Here is a 24,243-nt window from a genome sequence, read left to right on the forward strand (position 1 = left end):
GCCACATACAGGCTTGGCATATGCACTACATCGTTTTCAGTCATTTCCAGCAGTTACATGCTTACGCGGATATTTCCTGAAACGGTCCCATCTTTACGGAAAACTGTTTGAAAAAGAAACGGCAATATATCCTTTTTCGTCTCCATGTGGACAGGGCCTGAATTCATCTCCGTATGGACGGGGCCTTAATACCAGTCAGATAATCTGACTGATCAGAAATGGGTGAAACTAAAAATGCATTCCAAATAAAAGCTGAGGTCTCAGGAGGATATTATGTACTATGTATGTAACAAAACATGGGGGAAAAGCTGTTAAAGAGGCACTGCCAGCCTCTTAGCTTGTAGCTAATTGTCCTCCATCCATTCTTCTCGGCACCAGCTTCACTGCACACAGCATAGTGAGGTACCGAACCTCGGTTAGAGAGCCACAGAAATGATGTACTGACTGTTGTTTGAATGAGAGGTGAGTAAGCGAGGTCTGACATCAGGTCCTCTAAGCAGTCAGTGCAGGTGTGAGTCTGACCTGTGGCTCCTCCCCTTTCTCTCTTTGATCTCCCCAACTACTCACTGCCCTGCCCTCTTTAGAGGAAGTGTAAAAAAGTGTAGTCACATGGTGTCTAAAAGCTCAAAGTGGATGTTTAATGAAAGGTATAAACAGGGTCTAAAAGTGTCAGTGAACGCACCACAGACGATGTGCTGCTCAGAGGCACTGCGGCAGGTGGCTGCTACGGAAGAGAGAAAGAAGGGGAGAGAGAGGGAGTCACGTGACGCTCCTCAGGCCTCCACCAATAGAATGAATGGACTGTAAATAGGAGCCAATGAGGATGGGGGGGCGGGTATAAAAGGCTGAGCTCGTCTTTAATCCGCAGCAGCAGCAGAGAGGAGACCTCAAACACGCCACAGCTCACTGAACGCACAGGTAGGTGCACCTTTAATCCAACCAATCACAGCCCTCTGATCACATCATCAATACTGCAGCTATCAGCTCATCATGCACGGAGAGGCGCAAGTGCTGTGAGTTGATTAGACCAATGAGAGAGCAGCAGAGAGGAAGGGTTAAAGAACAAAGGGGTAGATGCTTATTGCATGTTTACTGGTTGATTACTGGTTGTTTACTGGTTGTTTACTGGTTGTTTACTGGGGGTTTTGTGCAGCGATGGAGCCGTGGGGCTGCACACGGCCCCTCTGCGTGCTCACGGCCTGCCTGCCTCCCTCTCTCTGCATCCTGACGACCTTCAGGCCGTCCTGTCTGTCTGCAGGTGTTGCGCAGTCAGCAGTGCACACTCAGATCTGCAGCTCCTCTTTGATGGGAGGCACGCGACCTCTAAAACATCGGACATGATGAGTGTGAGAGGTGTGCTGGAGGTGTGTGATGAAGGTTTGCAGCTTGAAATGAGCTGATCTGAACAAAGAGCCCTGGAATAAATCCACCTTAAATCCAGTCAGGCGTAAACGGAGCGCTTAATCTGCATTAGGAGGACAAAGTGTGCAACGGCTTTACGCGCTCTGCTCGTGCACGCGCACACCTGATTATTGATAACTGATCTGGGTTCAGTCTGCCTTCTAACATTTTTCACCACCGAGGAACCGTGCAGCAAACTGCGCATGCTCAGTGATGTTTGTTTTTATGCGCTTTTATTTGACAGCATGTGCCTGCATCATAACATACCAATTACTGCTAATAACCCGGGTCAGAAGAGGAAGTAACCCGGGTCACAGGAGGAAATAACTCAGGTTGAAGCTGGTTATAACCCGGGTCAGATAACCAGGGTCAAAGCTGGTCATAGCCAGGGTCAAAGCAGTGAATAACCCGGAATATAGGAGGTCCGAGCCAATGATTAGTGAAGGTAAAGCCCTGGTTAAATTTGGGATAAACCCAGGTTAAAGCAGGTAGGCGGAGCTGGTACTAACCTTGGACAAAGTCACTTTGCTCTGTTCTGGTAGTCAGACCCGGTCTAAAGCTAGTCCTGATTCAAGCCAAGAGTAAGTGCTGAAAATAACCCAGATCATTGTCAGTACTAACTCAGGTCAAAACTGATCATCAGAACCGGTTCTAACCTTGGTCACAGTCAAGAATAAACCAGCAGAGAGCGGGAACTAACCCGGGTTAGAGCCTGTAATAATCCGGGTTGAAGCTGGTAGTTAGAACTGATGATAACTGGGATCATAGTCTCTACTAACGTGGGTCAAAACTGATCTGGTTTTAACCTTGGTTACAGCCTATAATAAACCAGCAAGGAGCAAGAAGTTAACCCAGGTCAGAGCCTGTAATAACCCAGGCCCTGGTCAGCAATAACCCGGGTAAAAGCAGCTAGTTAGCACTGGTGAATACTTGGGTTATAGTTCGGTTTAGGTTCAGTTGGGCCGCTGAAGGTGACCCGTGCATCACGCTGTGAGGCCTGGCTCCAAGGCTTTAATCTCGGCCTCCTGCAGCTCCTAATCACCTGATCCCTTGGGGCTTGAGCCGAGCCGAGCCGGGTCAGAGAGTGGGACCTCTGCAGAGCAGCTGATGGGTCCTGTGTCTGATCGATGGATTGGTTTATTGATTGATCTGGCATCTCCGGCATGCTCATTGAGTACGCCGCAGCTGGAGTGTTGATTTGGACACAGTGTGATTGATTTGTTGTTGATGAAACTTTAATAATCGATTTGATTGGTTAAAAGTCTGCAGTGACACTGTGAGAGGGTTTACGTAGGGCTGGGAACACACCCAGATTTTAGGATTTTTTAAATAACATTTACAGATGACATATAAGCTAAAAGCCTTAAAACTGATAGACTGATGTTGGGAAAAAAAAAATGTTAGGCCTAATGCTCAGAATAACACTGACAGTAATGTCAATCACAAGATAATCAATTGAACTGTTTAGCCTGAATGGGGAATTATCATTTGTTTATTTTATTTTGATGTTGTCTTTAATGCCTATGTTAATGTTGTGCAGCTAGTTGTTGTTAGAAATGTGCTATTTGATATTTGGCCTATGTGAGTTTAATGTCAACTGGACTCTGTTTCTGTTCGGTTTCGAAAAAAAATCCAGATATTTTTAAAGCATCGCGATGCAGCTTAAAAAAAGAAACCATGTCGGATTTATGGCACATATCATTCGCCTTTACTTTGACTTATTAATGTCATTTTAATGTTTTTAATTCTGATGACATCAATGATTTTACTTTTCATTTTTTAAATTTATTTGTGAGCTTTTAGGCCTTTATTTTGGTAACATAGGATTATGTTTGAAATCAGGGATGTATAGAAAGGAGCTGCAGGTTGAATTCAAACCTGGGTCTGGACTTACCCCTCAGCCATCTGTGACCCTTTTTGTTTTTTTTTTTTCTTAATTTAGCGGTTCTCTCTGAGTACTCTGGCCTCCTCCCATGGTCCAAACATCCTTGTTTGGTTACTAATTGGCTCTAAATTGGTGTGGATGTGAGCATGGTTGTTTGACTTTGTATGTCAGCCCTGTGATTGGCTGACCTTACCTCTGACAGCTTGGAACAGCTCCAGGCGTCCACAACCGAAAAAGGTCAAGGGTCAAAGGTAACGGGCAGATAATGATAATAATGAAATAGGCACTTTAGAAAGAAATTTTATTAATGCCATTGTTTGAAACAAATTTAGATAAATCTGTCTTCAATGAAATCTACATTATTTAGCTAAAAGATAATATCATATTTACTTTTATTTAAAACATCAAAATTATACACAAAAGTAATGTTAATGACAGTTATTTTAGTTTGTTGATAAAAAATAAAACAATGCCCTTCTACTCATTTAAATTTATGGCAACATGAGGCTTAATATTTATTGTGTCAGCCAGAATCTGATACTATATTATGTATGTGACAGCCAGCTGCTTCCCTTCAATAAGACTTTGTAGTTGATAGAATAATAATGATCTCAAACTGCTGTCTGTCTGTCTGTGATGTAAGCATTGGGTTGATGTTTAATGGCGTTCTGCTCTCAGGTCAACCCCAGCGTCATCATGCCTTTCGGAAACACCCACAACAAGCTGAAGATGAACTACTCTTCAGACCAAGAGTACCCCGACCTCAGCCAGCACAACAACCACATGGCCAAGGTGCTTACGCCCGAAATGTACGCCAACCTGAGGGACAAGGAGACGCCCAGCGGCTTCACCCTGGACGATGTCATCCAGACCGGCGTTGACAACCCAGGTAACAACGACAACAGGTAACAACCATGACATATAAAAATGATAGCTACCAAAAAAGACACAACATAGGGATAACTAACTACCATGGCGAACAACAACAATGGTAGCTAACAAAAACGATAGCTAACAACTACAATAGATAGCAACAAAGATAGCAGACAACCAGGACAGATTGCAACAAAGATAGCTAAGGAAAGATGGCTAACAACTACAAAAGATAGCTGACAACCAGGATAGATTACAACAAAGATAGCTAACAAGAAAGATGGCTAACAACTACAATAGATAGCTGACAACCAGGACAGATTACAACAAAGATAGCTAACAAGAAAGATGGCTAACAAATACAATAGATAGCTGACAACCAGGACAGATTACAACAAAGATAGCTAACAAGAAAGATGGCTAACAACTACAATAGATAGCTGACAACCAGGACAGATTACAACAAAGATAGCTAACAAGAAAGATGGCTAACAACTACAATAGATAGCTGACAACCAGGATAGATTACAACAAAGATAGCTAACAAGAAAGATGGTTAACAGCTACAATGGATAGCTGGCTGTCACTACCCGATCCATCCCGGAAACCTGATTTGTAGTGCACATATGCAAACACGTCTACATCCGCATCTACATGAATTTATTTTAACCCTAACCCTAACTAGTGGAATATAAATGCTAAACCTAACCCCAGGAAGCTAATTAATTAAGATATAAACCTACCCCAATGAGCTACCCCTAAATCTAACCAGTGGAAATTAAAATACTAAACCTAACCTAGCTTCGATAGGCTGCAAATGTAGACGCTTGTTTGTACATGCGCAGTACAAATCAGGTTTCTGGGATGGATCAGGTAGCCAAACTGACATCTACAACAGATTACAGCAAAGATAGCTAACAAGAAAGAGAGCTAACAACTACAATGGTTAGCAACAGCGATAGTGGACATCCAGGACAGATTAAATCAAAGATAGATAACAAGAAAGATGGCTAACAGCTACAAAGAATAGCAACAGTGATAGTGGACATCCAGGACAGATTAAATCAAAGATAGATAACAAGAACGATAGCTAACAACTACAAAGAATAGCAACAGCGATAGTGGACATCCAAGTGTGATTACATCAAAGATAGCTAACAAGAAAAGATGGCTAACAGCTACAATGGATAGCAACAGCGATAGTGGACATCCAGGACAGATTAAATCAAAGATAGCTAATAAGAAAGATGGCTAACAGCTACAATGGATAGCAACAAAGAGATAGCTGACAAGAAGGACAAATTACAACAAAGATAGCTAACAAAAAAGATGGCTAGCAACTACAATGGAAAGCAACAAAGAGATAGCTGACAACCAGGACAGATTACAACAAAGATAGCTACACACAACCAATAAACAAAAAGATAGCCAACAACCACTATGAATAACAAGATAGCTAGCAACCATGAAAAATAACAGTAAAGAAAGCCGGCACACAGGACAAATAACTACAAAGCCTAAGAACTACAATGGATAGCAACAAAGAGATAGCTTACAAGGACAAATCACAATGAAGATATTTAGAAACACACAATAGATAAACAAAAAGATAGCTAACAACCACTGCAAATGACAAGAAAGCTTGCAACTACTTCAGATAACAACAAAGACAGCTAAGAACCATGACGAATGAAAAATAAAAGGAAGCTTACGTCAAAGATAGCTAACAACTAGAATAGATTACAAAAATAGCTGATGACAATGACAGCTTAGAAACCACAACAGCTAAAGACATGGACAGCTAACAACCACTATGAATAACAACAGTTAGCTAACAACCGCAACAGATATCTACAAAGATGACTAACACCATGCACAGATAACAACAATAACAGCTTACAGCCATGATGAATAAGAAAAAGATAGCTACGAACCATGACAAATAACAACAAAGACAGCTAACAACCATAAAAAATAAAAGCAGAGATGAGTGGGACGCAGATGGTCCAGTGGTTAGGTCATGCCAAATGCATCCAGGCAGACCTGGTTCAAGTCAGGCCTGCAGCTCCTTTACTGCATAACTGTCCCCCAATTCCTTGTCCCTGTTTGCCATTTTGTCCATTGCCCTCTAAAATAAGTCATGGAAATCCACCCAATTTTTATTTTAAAAAGGACAGCTAACAGTCACAACAGCTAAAAATAAAGATAGCTATCAACCATGATAGATAAAAACAAAGAATAACCCCAAATATTAAAAATAGCTCATAACTAAGATTGCCAACAAACATGACAAAGACGAAGCAAGCCAGACTCACAGCAACTGACAAGTAACAACAAAGATGGGAAACAGCCCGGTCACATAGCAACAAAGAAAGGTAATAAGGAAGATTAACAAAAAAATAGGTAACAACCCTGACACATAACCACAGATATAGGCAACAACAGCGATGAGTAACAAGAAGGATGGGTCACAACGACAAGTAACACCAAAGACAGGAAACTACAGCAGTGAGTAACAACAAAAATAGGTAACGGCAATGAAGAGTAACAACAAAGATTGGTATCAACCATGATGGGAACTAGCAGACATCGGTAAAAACAATGAAGAATAACAACAAAGATAGATGACAGCACTGAAGAGTAACAAAAACAGGTAAAAACGATGAGTAACAACAAAACAAAGATTACAACCAAAAGTATCCACAATTTCGTGTAACAACCTCTGCAGGTAATAACTTTCACAGTCCATCTATTTAACTAACTGCAGCCAAATGGAAGAAATGATGGAGAGGTCCTGACGCATTCACACAATTAACCAGAAGGTCCGGCACCCTCCTTTAAAACTAGCTAACAACAAGGGTCTAAAATAAGAGAAAATTAACTACTGAAAACAGGATTATGGGTAATTTTCAGCCTGAGCTTAAACCCAACAGTTTAAACTTCAGGAAGGAAAGGATTAGGTATGTAGAGGCTTGATGCACATGCTCATTATGGTTCCAGTCAGTATTCATGTGTGAGTAGGTGAACTACAACAACAATGGAGGCCTTCTGAAATCCAAAGTATAGGTTTACCTGGAGTAACAACCCCACTTCGTAATTTGTTCACACAAATGTGGCATATTAGCATCACCTCTGTTTTGAAGGAAGAAGATGTGAGCATAGGCATGTCGCCAACTACTGGCCTGGCATGGCTGCGATTTGAGTTGTTTTTGTGGACCAGCATTCATGTGATCAAAACGTTGTAGTTTGAAGGTGAAACTTTGCTGATGACGGAAACATCTTTGTCTCAGTGAACCGCTGTCCTGTAAGTATGGCCTCACTAAGCCCTCTGCCTGACCAGGTAATTCATGAGGTTGTTTTTCACCTTCACACAGAGGCGATCTATTCTGGAGTTCAGCTGCTGCTTGATATAAACTCCTTAATTGGATTAAGTCGTTAGATCAGGTGAATTTGGATCGTTAATTCCTCTAGAGGGACGTGACGTGTACCTGCCGTCTGATCTCCTGATCCTCCAAATCAAATCCAGCTTGGTGGATTTACCCGCATTTGTACAAAAGCTCTCTCACACGACGGGGCACAAGTCAACAACAACACAGTCACAAACAACGAGGTCAAATCAACAAAAAAAATCACAGACACCAAGGTCAAATCAACAACAAAATCACAAACAACAAGGTCAAATCAACAACAAAATCACAAACAACAAGATCAAATCAACAAAAAAATCACAAACAAGAGGTGAAGTCAGCAAAATAAAATCACAAACAACAAGGTCAAATCAATAACAAAATCACAAACGAGGTCAATTCAACAATAAAATCACAAACAACAAGGTAAAGCAAACAAAAAAATCACAAACAACAAGGTCAAATCAACAACAAAATCACAAACAACAATGTCAAATCAACAACAAAATCACAAACAGTGAGGTCAAATCAACAACAAAATCACAAACAATGAGGTCAAATCAATAACCAAATCACAAATAATAGACAAAGTCACAAACAACAAAATAAAAAAATAAACAAATCACTTACAATGATATTACATAAAATAAATAAACAACAAACAAAAAACAACAAAATATATCAACAACAAAAACCCAAACAATAAAAAAATCCTACAACAAAGAAAATCACAAACAACAATCAAGAACAAAATCAAGAGTCAACAACAAACATGGTTACAAACATTGAAATCAAATGAACAACAAAATCCCAAACCACAGAATTTAATCAACAACAAAATCAAAAGCAACAAACAAAGTCACAAACAACTAAATCAAATCAACAACAAAAACACAAACAACAAACAAAAATACAAACAATTAAATTTAATCAACAAACCAAATTACAAACAACGAAATCGAGTCATAAACAAAATTACTATAAACAGAATCAAATTAACAACAACATCACAAACAATAAAGAAAGTCACAAAAAGTAAATCAACAACAAACAACAACCCTTTAATGGCTCTTTCAATCTAAATCTACCAGTCACTCCAGAGTCAAACCCGTAATGGTATTTTGTGTTTCTGCAGGTCACCCTTTTATCATGACTGTGGGCTGCGTAGCTGGAGATGAGGAAACATACGAGGTATTCAAAGACCTGTTGGACCCCGTGATTGAAGACCGCCATGGAGGGTACAAACCATCAGACAAACACAAGACCGACCTGAATTCCGATAACCTGCAGGTAAGCCAATGGCATGTCTCCAATCCTGACAAACCAACAACTTGTCCTTGATCCTGAAACCTTGCAGGGAGGATGTTCCAACTGTAAACAAACAACAACCTAACCCTGATAACATGCAGGCAAATGGCAGATATGTTTCATTAAAATTTCTGCACTTATATTTCACAGTAAAGGTTTTTCTGAGCGTATAGTTCTTCGTCATCCTTATTCTTTAGAGGCTTTTAATGTGAGAGTTTTGGGCTAGGTTGAGATAAAGTCATTTCTTGACTTGACACAAAGCAGCGGTCACCTGAAATGGTCTCTTTTTGATTCCTAGTGCTCATGTCTCGTGCCCTGCTCAACTTAGGCCTGCATATCATAACCTTACTTCATGTAAGATTTGTTTTCATGAAGACCTCCAGCTTCAGAGAACCAATCAGCTGTTTTCTTTCTTCAGCTCGGGTTCTTGTGTCAGAAGATCAGCAGGCGCAGTCAGTGCTGGCTGGATGCTTCTGTTAGGTTCTATTTTTGGGTTCCACTATGTTTGTTACTGTTATGCTCTACAACTGGGTTCCATGGTTGGATTCTTACTTCCACTGTTGGGCTTTTCTTGGGGTTCTTAAGTTAAGTTTTGTAGTTTGGTTCAAATGCAAGGTTCTACATTTGGGATTAATGTAGTGTTCCTCTGCTGAGTTCTATGGATGGGTTCTAATGTTTGTTCCTCATTTAAGTTCTAGTTTTGTTTGCTACTGTTGGTTTTTGCTGCTGTTAGTGCCCAGTGTTGTTTTCTATTTGGGATTTGACTGATGGGTTCCGCTAATGTGCCAAAGTTCAGTTCTAGTTTAAATTTCTTATTTGGGATTGATGTAGTGTGGATCAGGTTCTACTAGATAGTTCTTGTTTGATCTTTAGTGTTGGTCTGTACTGTTGTAACCATCTGCAGTTAGGGTCCTCTGCTGCTCCTATCTTGGGTTCCACTGATGAACACTTTTTTTGGGTTCTTATGTTGAGCGCCGAAGTTCTGTACTAGTGTAAGCTTCTTAATTGTAGATTAATGTAGAGTTTCACCGCTGGGTTCTGTTGACGGGTTCTACATTTGGCTGTACATTTGGGTTCTAGTTTTGGGTTACACTGTTGAGCACCACAAATATGCTCTTTTTTGGGTTCTTATGTTGAGTGCAAAAGTTTGATTCTTTTGTAAGGTAGTGTTCCACTACTTGGTTCTATGGATGGGTTCTACTGCTTATCTGTACATTTGGGTTCTCGTATTGGTTCCTACTGTCCAGGTCTTGCTGCCGATGGGTCTGCTGTTGGGTTCCACTAATGGGCTTTTTTGGGCTCTTATGTTGAGCGCCAAAGTTCTGTATGAGTTTAAGGTTTTCAATTTTTGGATTAATGTAGAGTTCCACTGCTGGGTTCTACATTTTTCTGTACACTTGGGTTCTAGTATTGGGTTCCACTGTTGGTCCACTGCTGTTAGGGTCCACTGTTGCTCTTATGTTGGGCGACACTGTTTGGTTTCACTAATAGGTTCTTTTTTGGGTTCTTATATTAAGTGCAAAAGTTCAGTTCTGTTATGTCTTCCACTTTTGGGCTCTATGGATTGGTTCCACTTTTGGGCTGAACAATTTTTTGGGCTCTTATGTTAAATGCAAAGTTCCATTCTAGTATAAGGTTCTCAGTTGGGATTTATGTTGTGTTCTACTGCTGGTTTCTGTTGATAGGTTCTACTGTTTAGCTGTACATTTGGGTTCTAGTGTCCTTCTCTACTGTCTGGTCTTGCTATTGTTTAGGTCCACTTTTGGTCCTTTGTTGGACAACACTGTTGGGCTCCACTAATTGGCTCTTTTTTTATGGTTCTTACATTGAGTGCAAAAGTTTGGCTCTATAATAAGGTAGTGTTCCACTGCTGGGCTCTATGGATGGGTTCTACTCTTCAGCCGTACATTTGGGTTCTCATGTTGGTTTCTACTGTCTGGGTCTTGCTGCCGATAGCGTCCACTGTTGCTCCTATTTTGGGTTCCACGGTAGGGTTCCATGGCCTGTCTTTGGGCTCTTATGTTGAGTGTCAAAGTTCAGTACTAGTTGAAGTTTCTCATTTGGAATTAATGTAGTGTTCCTCTGCTCCTGTGGATAGGTTCTACTCTTTATCTGTACACTTGGGTTTTAGTGTTGGTCTCAACTCTCAGGTCTTGAAGCTGTTAGGATCCACTGCTTCTTCCTTTGTTGGGTTCCACTGTGGGGTACCACAAATGGGCCTTTATTTCAGGGTCTAATTTTGGCTACTACAGTTTGATTCTAGGGTTTGGTTCTACTGTTGGATTCCAGTGCTGTGCGGCTCCACTTATCATTATGTCAGGTCCCCTAGCTTGGTTCTGTGGATGGGTTCTACTGTTAGGTTCCACAGCAGTTTGGTTCACTTTTATTTCTTGTGCTAGTGTCTACTGTTTGGGATTGCTGATTGGTTCAACTGTTGGGATCTAATGTCTTGCTCTACTGCCAGGTTCTAATGAGTTTAGCCTTGAGTTGACCTTAGTGCTCTCTGCTGGTTTCAGGGTGGAGATGATCTGGATCCAAACTACGTCTTGAGCTCCAGGGTCAGGACTGGACGGAGCATCCGTGGGTTCTGTCTGCCACCACACTGCAGCCGTGGAGAACGCCGTGCCATTGAGAACCTCTCCATCGAAAGTATGATATCACTTTCTATCTATCATCAGTAAATAGTGGCAAACAAAAATGAAGCCTAGTGTTAGTTCATGCAGGACACAGTAGTCATACACCCAGCTGTGGTCAGCTGACAGCCTCCCACAGCCAATCAAAGCACTTTCTCTCAACACAGCAGTGTATTTAAATATTATGTACTTCTCACTAATCCCTGCTTGCATTTATGCTGATGCACCACGCTACTGTTGGCATAGCCTCACCTCCTCCACCCCAGCCTCCTCCTTTATAGCATAAAGCTTGATGCACCCTTACATTCAGATTCATGCTACTATGGATTATTTGCTTTTTAACTAATTTTATTGTATTCAGTATACATTGTCATAAACATATCCATATGGGGGTTCCTAGCTATGCACTCCCTGAAAAGTGAAATTATGCTTCTTGACTAACCCAGGGAGCATCATATGAGCAGAACCTTCTCCACCAAGTTAAACTGTACATCCATTTTGCAATAAGATGGTAAACTGTATGATGAGAGTGTTCCTGACTGAAATGTATTTTAATCCTTAAAATCCTCCTCTGCTGGTACATTCAGGGACACTGATGGTGCATTCAGGGACACTCTATTGATAGAGGATTTTTCCTCCTGCTGACTCACTGAGGTGGAGGAAGAAGACCCTTCATCACTCTGATTTTATTTGGACTGCTGCTTTATTTAGACGTTTTTCCCATCATGCCTCAGTGAGCGTGTCAGTGAACGCAGCACGGTTATGTAACTGTAGCTGTGTGTCGTCCTGCTGAGACTCTTAATGAGGCTCGGGCAGAAACCTCTTTCATATTCAGATCAGGCTGAAGCACGTCCAACAGAACCGGACTGAACCGGAGCAGCCACATGGGTCCCTCTGCTGCCCCCTGCTGGCTTAGAGTGACAGCATAGGTGGACATTTAATGACAGTAGATTATTTAAAGACTGTGTATGCAGCTGCTCATTTAGGATGAAAAAATGATGTTTGCATGAAGGAGTTCTCATTTAAGCTGCTCAGAACTTCTGCTGGTGCTCAGAGAATTGATGACTAATAGCATTATTGAGACACACTTTGTGTGGGACCTCCACGCCTTTTCTCCTGAATAAAATTCCTCCTTCTCCCAAAATCTATTTTGCTCAGTTTTGTTCCCTCAGTGAAAATTATTGGAGTGTTTGTGCCCTGCGTTCAGCCTGTCAGGAAGGAGACACCCTCAAAGTCCTGTAATCACGTTTTTTATCCCCGTGTGTCCTCAGGTCTGGACCTCCTGGACGGCGACTTGAAGGGAAAATACTACGCCCTGAAGAACATGACGGAGGAGGAGCAGCAGCAGCTCATCGATGACCACTTCCTCTTTGATAAGCCCGTCTCCCCCCTGCTGCTGGCATCCGGGATGGCCCGTGACTGGCCCGATGGCCGTGGCATCTGGTGTGTACTGTCGCCTCTGAGCTCTGTGATGAAGCCACTTTCCTGTTCCCGTGTGATTAACCTCGCACTCTCGCCCACAGGCACAACGACAATAAGACGTTCCTTGTGTGGGTAAACGAGGAGGATCACCTGCGTGTCATCAGCATGCAGAAAGGCGGGAACATGAGGGAGGTGTTCACCCGGTTCTGCACCGGCCTCACCAGGGTACACACCTTTACACACCTGTAAACATTATGACATCACAGCGAGGCGTACTTATCCCCCAGCCACCTCTCTCTCTCTCTCTCTCTCTCTCTCTCTCTCTCTCTCTGTCTCTTTCTCTGGTAGATCGAGTCTCTGTTTAAGGAGCGAGGCCATGAGTTCATGTGGAATGAACACCTGGGCTACGTACTCACCTGCCCGTCCAACCTGGGCACCGGGCTGAGGGCCGGAGTTCACGTCAAGTTGCCGAACCTGAGCAAGAACGACAAGTTTGGCGAGGTCCTGAAGAGGCTGAGACTGCAGAAGAGAGGCACAGGTAAACAAGGCCACACATAAGGGAGGAGCTTTCTGGGGCCCAGCCAATTGGGGGGCCCATGGGGTTCAGCAAAACCATGGTCTATTGTAAAGTTAATCTGTTATAACCTTTATTTAACTTGAATTATTACCACTTTTATCAAAGCAACAAAAATATATTGTATTTTTCATGCTGTAGCAGGGGCCTGGCTAGGGATTTTGGGGCCCTGGAAGGAATATTACACAAGGCCCCCCTTAGCCAGCTAGTCAAGCAACAAATGTTGCATCAATTTTACAAATGTCTTTGCACTTGATTGTATTTTTAAACCATAATTCCCCATTTATGAGCAATATTTTTTCTATAGTTAAATTAATTTTACTCGCATTACTTTGCAGTGCTGGACTACACTATTTGGAAATTTTTAAGGGAGGAGCAGGGAGCCCTCCAGTATTGTATTTTACTCTATTTGATACAAATTTCACTCTGTTGACTGATTCATTTAGTTGCTTTTATTTCAATAATGACACTAATTAATAGAAAAAAAAACCAGACTTTTTATTGCAGGCTTCTAAAGGCCCCCTCCCTATTTTGGGTATTCGTGTACCCCCCCCAAAAACTCAAAAAGTAGTAAAAAAAATTGTGATGAAACTGTCAAAAAGAAAGTGGCAAAAATGGGCAAGGTGTGTCAATATAGTGGGCAAACTACCATACATTCGAGCTAGTTGCTACACCAGCCACCGTATAAACCAGCTTACAGTATAACTAAACCCTTCCTGTATGCTGAAGCAGGGACAGAGAACAGGGCCAGAAAACATCAAGCTTTAAGTGTGCTTCTTTGCTCTTCTTCTGAAATGTGTTAACCTGACATGATAGATCAGTTTTACTCTACCTTGCTCAAAAAGACAAATGACTGAAAAAATACCTTTTGTCATGTGTGGCAAAAAAACTCAAAACGAGTACCCAAGTGCAGATAACTCAAAAAATTATTTGATTAAAACAAAAGAAGGCAAAGTAAAGTCCAAACAGAAGGACAAACTAAACTGAGGAACCACAAGGGGAAAAATACTCCAACAAAACTTACTTTAACAAAGTCCATCAAAACCAAAAAAAAAAAAAACACAGGAGACACAAGGAGAAGCACAAGGAGTAACATGAGGGAAGACATTCGACGATCTGACAAAGGACAGGGGGGAATACAGACCTTAAATACACAGGGAGCGATTGCACAAGGAGAGACAGGTGTGGGTAACGAGACTCAGGTGAAACTAGTGAGGGTAATCACAGTGGAGGGAAACTGAGGCAAGAACATTGGACCAGGAAGAGATACAAAACATAAGAGACACAAGGAGGGGAGCAAGGAAACAAATACAAACACAGGGAGTTAAACTAAACATGAAACACAGGGGACAAGGAACAAAAGCCAACACAGGGAGGAGAAAAACTAACTCACAAAATACCAAATAAAACTAGAAACATGAAATCCACAGAAAAAAACACAGGCCAACACTGAAAAACCTAAGAACATAATAAATCAAAACCTGGATCATGACACCTTTGCAAGAGCCACAGTCTAGGTGGTGAGGAAGTGACAGGATAAATGGGTTAAAGTGGCAATAAAAATTCAGTTTATGCTGGTAAAAAATGTAAAAAAGGCAAAAATTTGGTAAAAGGGGTAAAATAGGCATGAAATTGGTAAAAACTGGGTGAAAAGTGACAAAATGGGGCGATAAAGTGGTTTAAATTTGATAAGAAGTGACAAAAGAAATAAGTTACAGTTGGAAAAAATGGGCAAAAGCAGCAAAAAAGTGGGAAAATTGGCAAAAAGCAGCCAAGAGTGACAAAAATGGGCAAAAAAGGGAAGGGCAGCTTAAATAGGCAAAAATGGGACAAAATGCAGATTGCAAGTAGCAGGATAGAAGAGGCAAAAACTGGTGAAACATGACAAAACATGATAAAAGTGGCAAACATTTGCAGAAAGTGGCAATAAAGAAGAGGCAAAAAATTGGCTAAAAGCAGCAAAAATGGATTAAAAATGAAAAAAAAAGGGAAAAGAGGGGCAAAACGTTTGACAATTAAAGCCTACTGTATAAGTGTAGGAAACAAACTGGTTAATGTGACTTGCAATGGATCATTTCTGTGGTCAAACTTTCCCTCTTTAAAGGTTTTCTGGGGTAATAATATTTCTAATTAAGAGCCACAAATCATCACAAAAGAGCCACATGTGGCTCAAGAGCCACGCATTGAGTATCACTGGGCTAGATACTGTTTCATACATCTACTGCAGGGATATATTTCACATTCATCTAAGAAGCTTCCATAGAAAGCAACTGTTTTTAATTCTTTGATAATAACAAGTTTGGCAATTCCCCAAAACCATAGGTCCAACTGGTGCTTAAGTTGCTATGGAGACTCTTAGGAGGGGTGGGAGTGGGGGTAGGGGGCGCTTCATGAATAACATTAGCATTAATATAATTTGATTTAATCTGTAAAAATAACACATCTCACATACGTGCAAAACAGTAACATAACAACATATAGATAAAAGGAAAGATCTCATCAAATGACTTTTGGAATTAAAATCACAAGTGCAAAACAGATTGTGTAAAAAATACTCTGCATCAAATATCAGTAACAATAACAGAGTTACCTTGAAGATAACCTAAAACAGGTTAACCCTTTAAGCTACCTCAAATATAAACCAGAAAATTCTTGGGGTTTTTTTGGAATTGAGATGCTTATTTAATCTTATACTACATTTAAAATAAGAAGAATTGGCATAAAATTTCACATATATTTTTATATCACATTTGATGTATAATGATAATCCACTAGAGGGCATTTGTTTCATTTATCAGATTTGTGTATAAAGATTTTGAGGGAAAAAAACTGCATCAAATATGATACAATTGGGTTTAAAGGGTTAAACTAAAAACACAAAAGTGAGCTGAGTGTCTTTTTCCAATCATTGCGGTACTTTTGCAGCTTTCTCTCCTTGTCTCCCTGTTGGCCACGTTTCTAAAAGTTGTGTCTCTGCAGGATCTAAGCAGCTATGAGGCAACAACATTTAAAGTGTTTTTCATTGGCCAATAAAAATCAGAGAGACAGCAGCAGCTGTGATGATTTCATTAGAATAAAAGCCATAAAGACAGTGATTTTCAAACAGGTCAAAAACAAGAAACAAAAGGCTTTATCGATTCAGTAAGAAAAATGCACTTTAGCTTCCAAATAAGGAGTGATTCCCTACTTTAAAGGTCACATATTATGCAAAATATATTTTTTCAGGCTTTTCTAACAAAAATAATTTCCCCTAGCCTGTCCACAATCCCTCCAAAATTCAGATCCCCCTCCACCTCTCAGAAAATGTGTGCTCAGATTTTCCCCTTATGATGTCATGTGGGGAGTCAGCCCCGCCCCCATGTTCAGTTCAGTTCAGTTGGCCCTCCCTGCTTCTACTTCGAAGAAAGTTCCGCACTCCTCTACTGATCCTCCTCTCAGCTGCCAGCTCAGGAAAGCCACATCCATTAAGCCACATCCATTTCCTGAGAGGGGCGGAGTCAGACATCTCATAAACATTTAAAGACACAGAAACAGCTCGGTCTGAACAGGGTTAAAACAGAGCGGTTTTTAGACATGCAAACATCCAATACTGGAGTGTTTTTTCAGCAACAAACTTCACAGGCATGTTTTGGGGACCTTTGAGACCAATATAGACTTGTCTTAAAGGGGTAAAATATGTGACCTTTAAGGAATTGCTGGCAACCCTATGTCCTGCCCACAAACAGTACGGGATTGACTTGATGTCACACAACTACCAGCCAATCAAAATGGAGTGGCACCGACTCACTTCCTGTTTCCTGTTAACTCTGTGTTGTTTCTCATGTTGACAGAGCTAATGCTAAATTGTTTAATTTCATTTTTTAACACGTATTTTTACTTCTGCCACATTAAATACTAAATTTTAAATAATAAATGATAAATTTTGTTTTTCATAAAAATGCAGACAAGCCCTAAATACTGGTAATCGGTCACATGCCCTGCTAATAATTGGTAAAGATATTAGCCCTGGAAAACCTTTAGTACAACCATGGTAAAACAGCCTAATTTATTTTATGTTACTATAAAATACTGTATTTTATTTTGAAATTATATGTATCCACTTTCAACAAGAATAAAAGTACCAACATGTGTCAAAATATTTAGCAATGGTGCAATCACCTATGATTGAAGCCTTTAAATCTTTGCTCTAGCAGGTCTGTATCCAAACAGGAAGTCAATAACGTTCAGCTTAAGACAGAAGAAAACTAAATACACCCAAAACAGTTTTAAATGCAAAATGGTGGAGTTTTAGAATGTGATAAATTCCAATTAGAACTGTTGATGTTTGACAGCCCTATTCTTTATAACTACACCCCTTAACTCCTGTATTTGTGTCCTAGGTGGCGTGGACACAGCAGCGGTGGGCGGTGTCTTTGACATCTCAAACGCGGACCGTCTGGGCTTCTCAGAGGTGGAGCTGGTGCAGATGGTGGTGGACGGAGTCAACCTGCTGGTGGAGATGGAGAAGCGCCTGGAAGGCGGGGAGAGCATCGACGACCTCATGCCTGAGCAGAAGTGAACGCAGCAGTGGCAGCAGTGACCCCCCTCCCACACACACCTCCTCTTCACCCCTCCTATCCTCACCCCCACCTCACCCCTCCCCTCCTCACTGTATTAATGAAAACCGTCCTGAAGCTGCGGGACGTTTAGAGCCGCTCAGTTAGACCTCAGTCTTCCAACATGTGAAGGATTTTTCTATCTCCTGTTGGACTCATCTAACACGTGAAATATACCTAATAAAGTCTGTGTGGCCCCGATACACAGCCCGGGCTCCCCTGTCTTCATTTAGACCTCCACATTCACACATAATGGCATGGGATTGGTGGAAAGGGACTGTATGACCCTTTTATGACCCAATTATCATGCTGTGTAGAAAGACACATAGAATGGAACAAAAAAAAAACGGCCCAGCGTTTGACCACTTTACTAAACACAGGGCTCGTTTTCACCCAGACAGAGGAATGGTCACTCTGGAGCACAGGACGTTATGCTGCATTTCTCATTTTAACAGAGCAAAAATACAAAAGGTATAAACAGTACTGTAGGCAAATATGTACAAAATATAAACATTAATCTTGTAAGATCCTGTGTGCACATATGAGGACATAATTCCACTGAGGTTTAAGTAATTGGTCATAATTTTGGAAAAATTTCTGCATGGATATTTGGGGGAATTTGCTTTAAATTATTTTTTAAATTTAAATTTTAAAAATTATATTGTATTTTCATTTTAATTTTGGGAACATGTTTGAATAGTTTGGAGAGTTTCCTTGGAAGATTTGAAAAAATTTGAATTTTTTGGGGGGCATTTTCATGGGAATTTGGGAAATTTATTTACACATTTTTGTCAATGGTATTTGGGATTTGGGGGCAGGGGTTGTAATTTTCATGGAAATTTCAGAAAATTTGTTTGGATGTTTCTGTCATTTGCAGGAATTTTGGTGAATGCCTTTGATAATTTTTAAGACTTTGATCAGAAATTTTAAAAGGGAATTTGCTTTTAAATTTTCAGGAGTTTGCATGGCATTTTCAGGCATTTTTATTGGAATGTTTAGGCTTTATGATGAAGTTTCATTGGAAGATCAGAGGACTATTTAAAGAAACTTTTTTAAAATAAGGAAACTTTAAATATATTAAATTACCAAGAAATTGGTAGGGCTGATGTTTTGACTTAACAGGCCCGACATATCCTAGATATGTGGGAGAAACTAAGCGTAGGCCTCAGGAGTTTAATAAATAAAAGAGCAAAATAATATTGAAGAGAACAAAAGCAAAATTTAAAGAGGATAAATTAAGATCCATCCATGTTCTACACTGCTTATCCTGTTTAGGGTTGCAGGAGGCTGCAGCCTATCCCAGCTGTCATTGGGTGAGAGACAGGGTACACCCTGGGCTGACATCCAGGTGCACTCACACCTACGGGCAATTTAGAGTCACTAATTTCACCAAATGAGGAAGGTGAGAGGAAGCTGAAGAACCAGGAGAGAAGCCACAGATGCACAAGGAGGACATGCAAACTCCACACAGAGAGGCCCTGACCAGGAAGTGAACCAGGAACTTTCTTCTTGTGAGGCAACAGTGCTAATCCCTGCACTGGTGTGCAGCTCAGGCAGGCAACACACACAAAAATAAAGGAAACATAAAAAGTGCAAAAGCATCAAAGCAGAGCTCAAGGAGCAGATTTGGTGGGGAAAAAAATGGTGTGGAAAAGCAGAATATAACAAGTTAAAAGAAAGTCTGCGTCACCACACACAGAGTTAAACTAATGTATGTGGTCATCTCTGTGTGGCCACTAGGGGGAGCTGTGACCTCAGCAGGGGAACATAGAAGCATCTAGAACACCTTAAAGGAGACTTTTCCTCTGGTAAAGAAGACTTTATTTTCTGTTGAAGGTGGAAAAGAGCTGAAATGTTTCCTTCAGCATCAAAAACTTAACACCCAGAATTACTCCCAAGTCCCCATCCATCTGTTATTATCAACACCATTTATGATGTTCAGGGCTGCAGGAGTCTGGAGCCAATCCCAGCAGCCACTGGGCTTCGGTGGGGTTCACCAAGTAGTCATCACTGACCCTAACCAGCATGTCTTCAGGCTGTGAGAGGCTACCACCTGCATGCTAGGAAGAGGACAGGCAGGCCCTGTCCGACCAGAATTCAATATTAAGAATAACTGACAGTGTGATTAATCAAAGTTAAGGTTGATATGTTCACTTAAGCACTACCCAGATGAAGTTTCCTTTCTAAATGAAGGGAAAAAACATCCAGTTTCCCCAGTGGGAACAAGAAAACACCTTTTGGCTCTCAAACCCTGAGCTACTGGACCCCTCTCTTAATTTTCAGTGCATCCAGCAGGGGGCAGCACACGCTCACACAGACACCCTGACTTCTCCTGGTGCATTTTTTCCCCACCTGAACCAGATCAGCTGAGGAATGCGTCCATGGTTTATTTTCAGCTTTCACTGTCAGTGAGCTTCTATCCGAGGCTTCATGGTTTACTCTGATAGCTTCTGTGAGCACAATCAAAGGAACAATACGTAGAGTTTTCTTAATAAAATACCTTCAGTGAAGGAAAAAAGCACCAAACCAAGAGTTCAGTAAGTGTTTTTAGTGGAATACTTATGTTGCAATCAAACATTGTTAACACAAACTACAGTAAAATTAGCATAAATATTAAAAGCACAGTAAGCAGTAAGAGGCCCTTACACCTTCTTTGAGGGTTTGGCACATGTAGGTGCAACATGGTCTGCTGCAGGGTTGTCTATCAGATACTGAAGGAAGGGAGTACTGTACCTTACCTGTGGAACAAATATGTGTCAAAGGCATGTGGATATGGACAACCAGGAACTCGAACTACTCCACCACATATTCAGGAAGTAAGTACTTTGCATATTTCAGAGACAGCAGCTTCCTTGTACATGGTGAAACATCAGATTTCCAACAAGCAACCACTGTCTTAAGTTTGGTTCATGCACTTCAGAGGATTTTTTTTGAAAACTCTCTGTGAACTATAAAATTACATGTATGTGGATAAGACGAACCCCCTCAGAGGGTTTACTCTCCAAAAGCCCCTCAAATATAACAGAAAATCATTTTTATCAGCATGACAGGAAGGAGTTTTGTTCCACGACTGTCATTGTAAATAAAGTTTACAAAATATATTTATTGAACAGAATGAAACCCTCAGAAGGAAATATTCATTTAAAGGATCGATTTAAGCCATTTAATTTGATTAACAAATGATTCAAATTCTGGGTTTCCTGCTGATTTTGCAATATGAGTCCAAGAGGCTTTTTGTAGTCCTCAGACAGATGCAGGTGCTTGCTGAATGAGGTCCTGACAGACCCAGAGAATGGACCCCTACTAAACCCAGAGAATGGACCCTGATGAACCCAGGGGTCAGTAGCATTGGTGCTAGCGTCCTGGCTAACGGCTACCTCATTTTGGGGCTAAGTGTACAGCTTTTATTGGGCTCTGATGTTTAAATTGTCTGTTGGTTCCACTTAGAGACCCTTTCACCAGTTTTGCTCCTTAAACCCACTTTTTCCACTTTCATCCCATTTTGCCTCTTAAATACATATTTGACACTTTTGAACTGTCCACTGCTTTTTCAAGCCCTTGACATCACCTTTAACCCCCATCACCACTGTTTCTGTCAGTGTTTGCCCCTTTCACATATTTCTGCCATTTTTATCTCAAAATTTCCAATTTTAACCCTTTTTCAGCCATTTATCCGATTTTTTTTGCCACTTTAAACCAATTTGAATCCATTAATTTGCCACTTTTTATTCAATTTTTGTTTCTTTTAATACATTTATGCCACTATTTAACCTCTTTTCACCACTTTTAACCCCTTGTCATCACTTTTAAACCCCCTTCACCACTGTTTCCATCATTTTTTGCCCCTTTCACTCATTTTTGTCTCTTTTCACCTTTTTTTTTTTGACCAATCTATCTGTTGTCTCTTTCAACCAAATGTTGCCATTTTTATCATCATTATTATTATTTTTTTTAAGATTTATCTTTGGGCCTTTTCATGCCTTTATTTGATAGAGGAAGGACAGTGGATAGACTTGGAAGCGGGGAGGAGAGTGAGGAGAGACATGCGGTGGGGGGCCACAGGCCGGATTCGAACTTGGGCCGTCTGCGTACATGGGTAGTGCCTTAAACCACTCGACCATCTGCGCTCCCCATTTTTGCCATTATTGAACCGCCCTGCAACATTTTGGGCCATTTTTTTTTTCAAATGTTTATATTTTCATTAAAGTTGTCTCCGTTTCCTCTTCTTTATTTTCTGGCATCCTCAGGTCTGAGCACTTTATGGCCTGGCTATGAAGTCTAGCTTCAATCTTTTTAACAGTTTAGTTCAGTGTGCCCATCCACATTGTTAACATAACCAATAAAGGAACTAGGTAGTAATAACTAAGGTAATTCTGTTTTAAGAAAAGATGGTTATATGAGATAAAAGCTATTTTATATTACAGCACGAATAAATAAAAATCCTTATGCTCTGATAAGAGTGGTTATTATTCAGGTTAATGATAGAATATGGTTATCACAGCTCAACACTTTAATGGACCTTGATTTTGCTGATCTCAAAGAGCCCCAGGCCCTGAAACCTCTCCCCTTTATCCTCCTTACAGGCCTTGCCTACATGATCCTTGTCAAGTCTCCACTGGCATCACATCTACCAAATTTAATGGCAATACATGCGTTTTAAGAGCTTGAAAAAGTACTTCCTGTTTCACGGCGATAAATAAATTTCTTTAGGAACAGCTATAGTTGCAAACCAGTGAGCCACTTAAGATAGCATGGAGGGGTCAGATGTTTCTGTACAAAATTCCCCAGTCAGGCACAGAGGGCAGCCCACAGTGCACCTGGGTCCTTGACGTGTCCTAAGCTGAGCACACGGCACGCTGTAGCATCTCCGTTAGCAGCAGAGTCATGCTCTGCGTGCATAAAAGACGTAAGCTTTCCTCTTTGTTCATATTTTCTGTTTAAGATACTATCATCAGCATTTTAGTTACCCAATGTGGGACATATTATCATACCCTATTCATGTTTATGACTGTGTAGATTTATATTTGTGCTAATTAAGCTCATTTGCATGCTAGTCGACAGGCTTAGCTTAGCCGTTTGCTACTTATAGTGAGCCTAATGTTACTAAAGTTGTATTTCTCATGTTAGCGCATAGATTTGTGCTGCCTTATTTTTATATATGCTAATTAAAAGCTGAGCTAAGCTATTTAGCATATTACCTGCTCTGTGTTCATCACATCTCTGTTATTCATCTTGTATTGCAGAAACTTAAACATGGTGTCTATGTTTTATTGCTTCTGATTGGAGCACCCAGGGTGAAAGGCATATATAGGACCAGGGCCAGCTCGAATTATTCATTTCAGTTATGCAGGGATTTTTGATGGACATTTTTTCAATGATGTGATAAATTGACCTTTTTTAGTGAGGATCAGCTCCTTCATGATAAGGTGAGTTATCCATAAGTGATGAGCCAGTGTGGCAGCGCCCACGTCCACGCCCTCTGACTAAAATAATCCTGAATACCTTTAAAGCTGTGACATGTCTTTGAATCATACGCCTTAGATTAAGTTGTTCAGCTGACTGTCCAAAGATGAGTTTGAATATGACCTCTGCCTCTCTAGAAATACACTGTTTTTTTACAACAAAGATCAAAATGACTGACTTCCTGTTTCACAGTATTTGAATCACCATCAATTTTTCAAAACCCTATCTTAAATCCGCTGCGGCGACTGAATATTCAAAATATTGTGTCGGGGATGGGAGGGGGACGGGGGTCCAGAAAGGAACCCTGAGGAACACCAGATTAGACTAGATCCCTGAAGTGGGTTGACAGGGGCCTTGACACCTTCTAAGAGATTTAAAACCTTTTAAAAATGTTTGTCTGATCATCTGTTCTCCAACACGGCTTCTTTAAACCAGCTGCAACAACTTTCAAAATAAAATGTCCATTTTGGGCTCTATTAACTCTGGAATATACGGAGAGTTATCACAGTTCAATAACAAGCTAACAGGGTAACATGGTTTCTTACAGATATGTAACTTATTAAATATATATTTCATTGACTAATAACATTCACTTCACTAAACTGCTAACATGAGAATAAATATACTATTAATACACATTCAGCCTTCTGATGTGCTAATATGCTAACATGCTAACATGTGT

General features: G+C 40.7%; 1 protein-coding gene across 1 annotated transcript; it reads left to right on the forward strand.

Annotated features, from left to right (window-relative positions):
• Positions 1 to 850: 850 nt before the first annotated feature.
• LOC121520881 (creatine kinase B-type-like) lies at positions 851 to 18,293 on the forward strand. The gene is made up of 8 exons (XM_041804422.1): positions 851 to 918; positions 3,965 to 4,175; positions 8,702 to 8,856; positions 11,391 to 11,523; positions 12,779 to 12,950; positions 13,031 to 13,154; positions 13,278 to 13,467; positions 17,883 to 18,293. Exons 2-8 carry the CDS (start codon positions 3,983 to 3,985, stop codon positions 18,059 to 18,061), a joined length of 1,146 nt encoding a protein of 381 aa, XP_041660356.1. The 5' UTR covers positions 851 to 918; positions 3,965 to 3,982; the 3' UTR covers positions 18,062 to 18,293.
• The last annotated feature ends 5,950 nt before the right edge of the window (positions 18,294 to 24,243 follow it).

Source organism: Cheilinus undulatus, linkage group 14 (assembly GCF_018320785.1).
Source record: "Cheilinus undulatus linkage group 14, ASM1832078v1, whole genome shotgun sequence".
In the NCBI taxonomy this organism is placed as follows: domain Eukaryota; kingdom Metazoa; phylum Chordata; class Actinopteri; order Labriformes; family Labridae; genus Cheilinus; species Cheilinus undulatus.

Excerpts from the sequence above, each read along its gene's own strand:
- LOC121520881 (XM_041804422.1), top strand. The coding sequence starts at position 3,983 with ATGCCTTTCGGAAACACCCACAACAAGCTGAAGATGAACTACTCTTCA. Across the intron at positions 8,857-11,390 it reads TGAATTCCGATAACCTGCAG|GGTGGAGATGATCTGGATCC; the intron begins GTAAGCCAATGG and ends TGCTGGTTTCAG. Across the intron at positions 11,524-12,778 it reads TGAGAACCTCTCCATCGAAA|GTCTGGACCTCCTGGACGGC; the intron begins GTATGATATCAC and ends GTGTGTCCTCAG.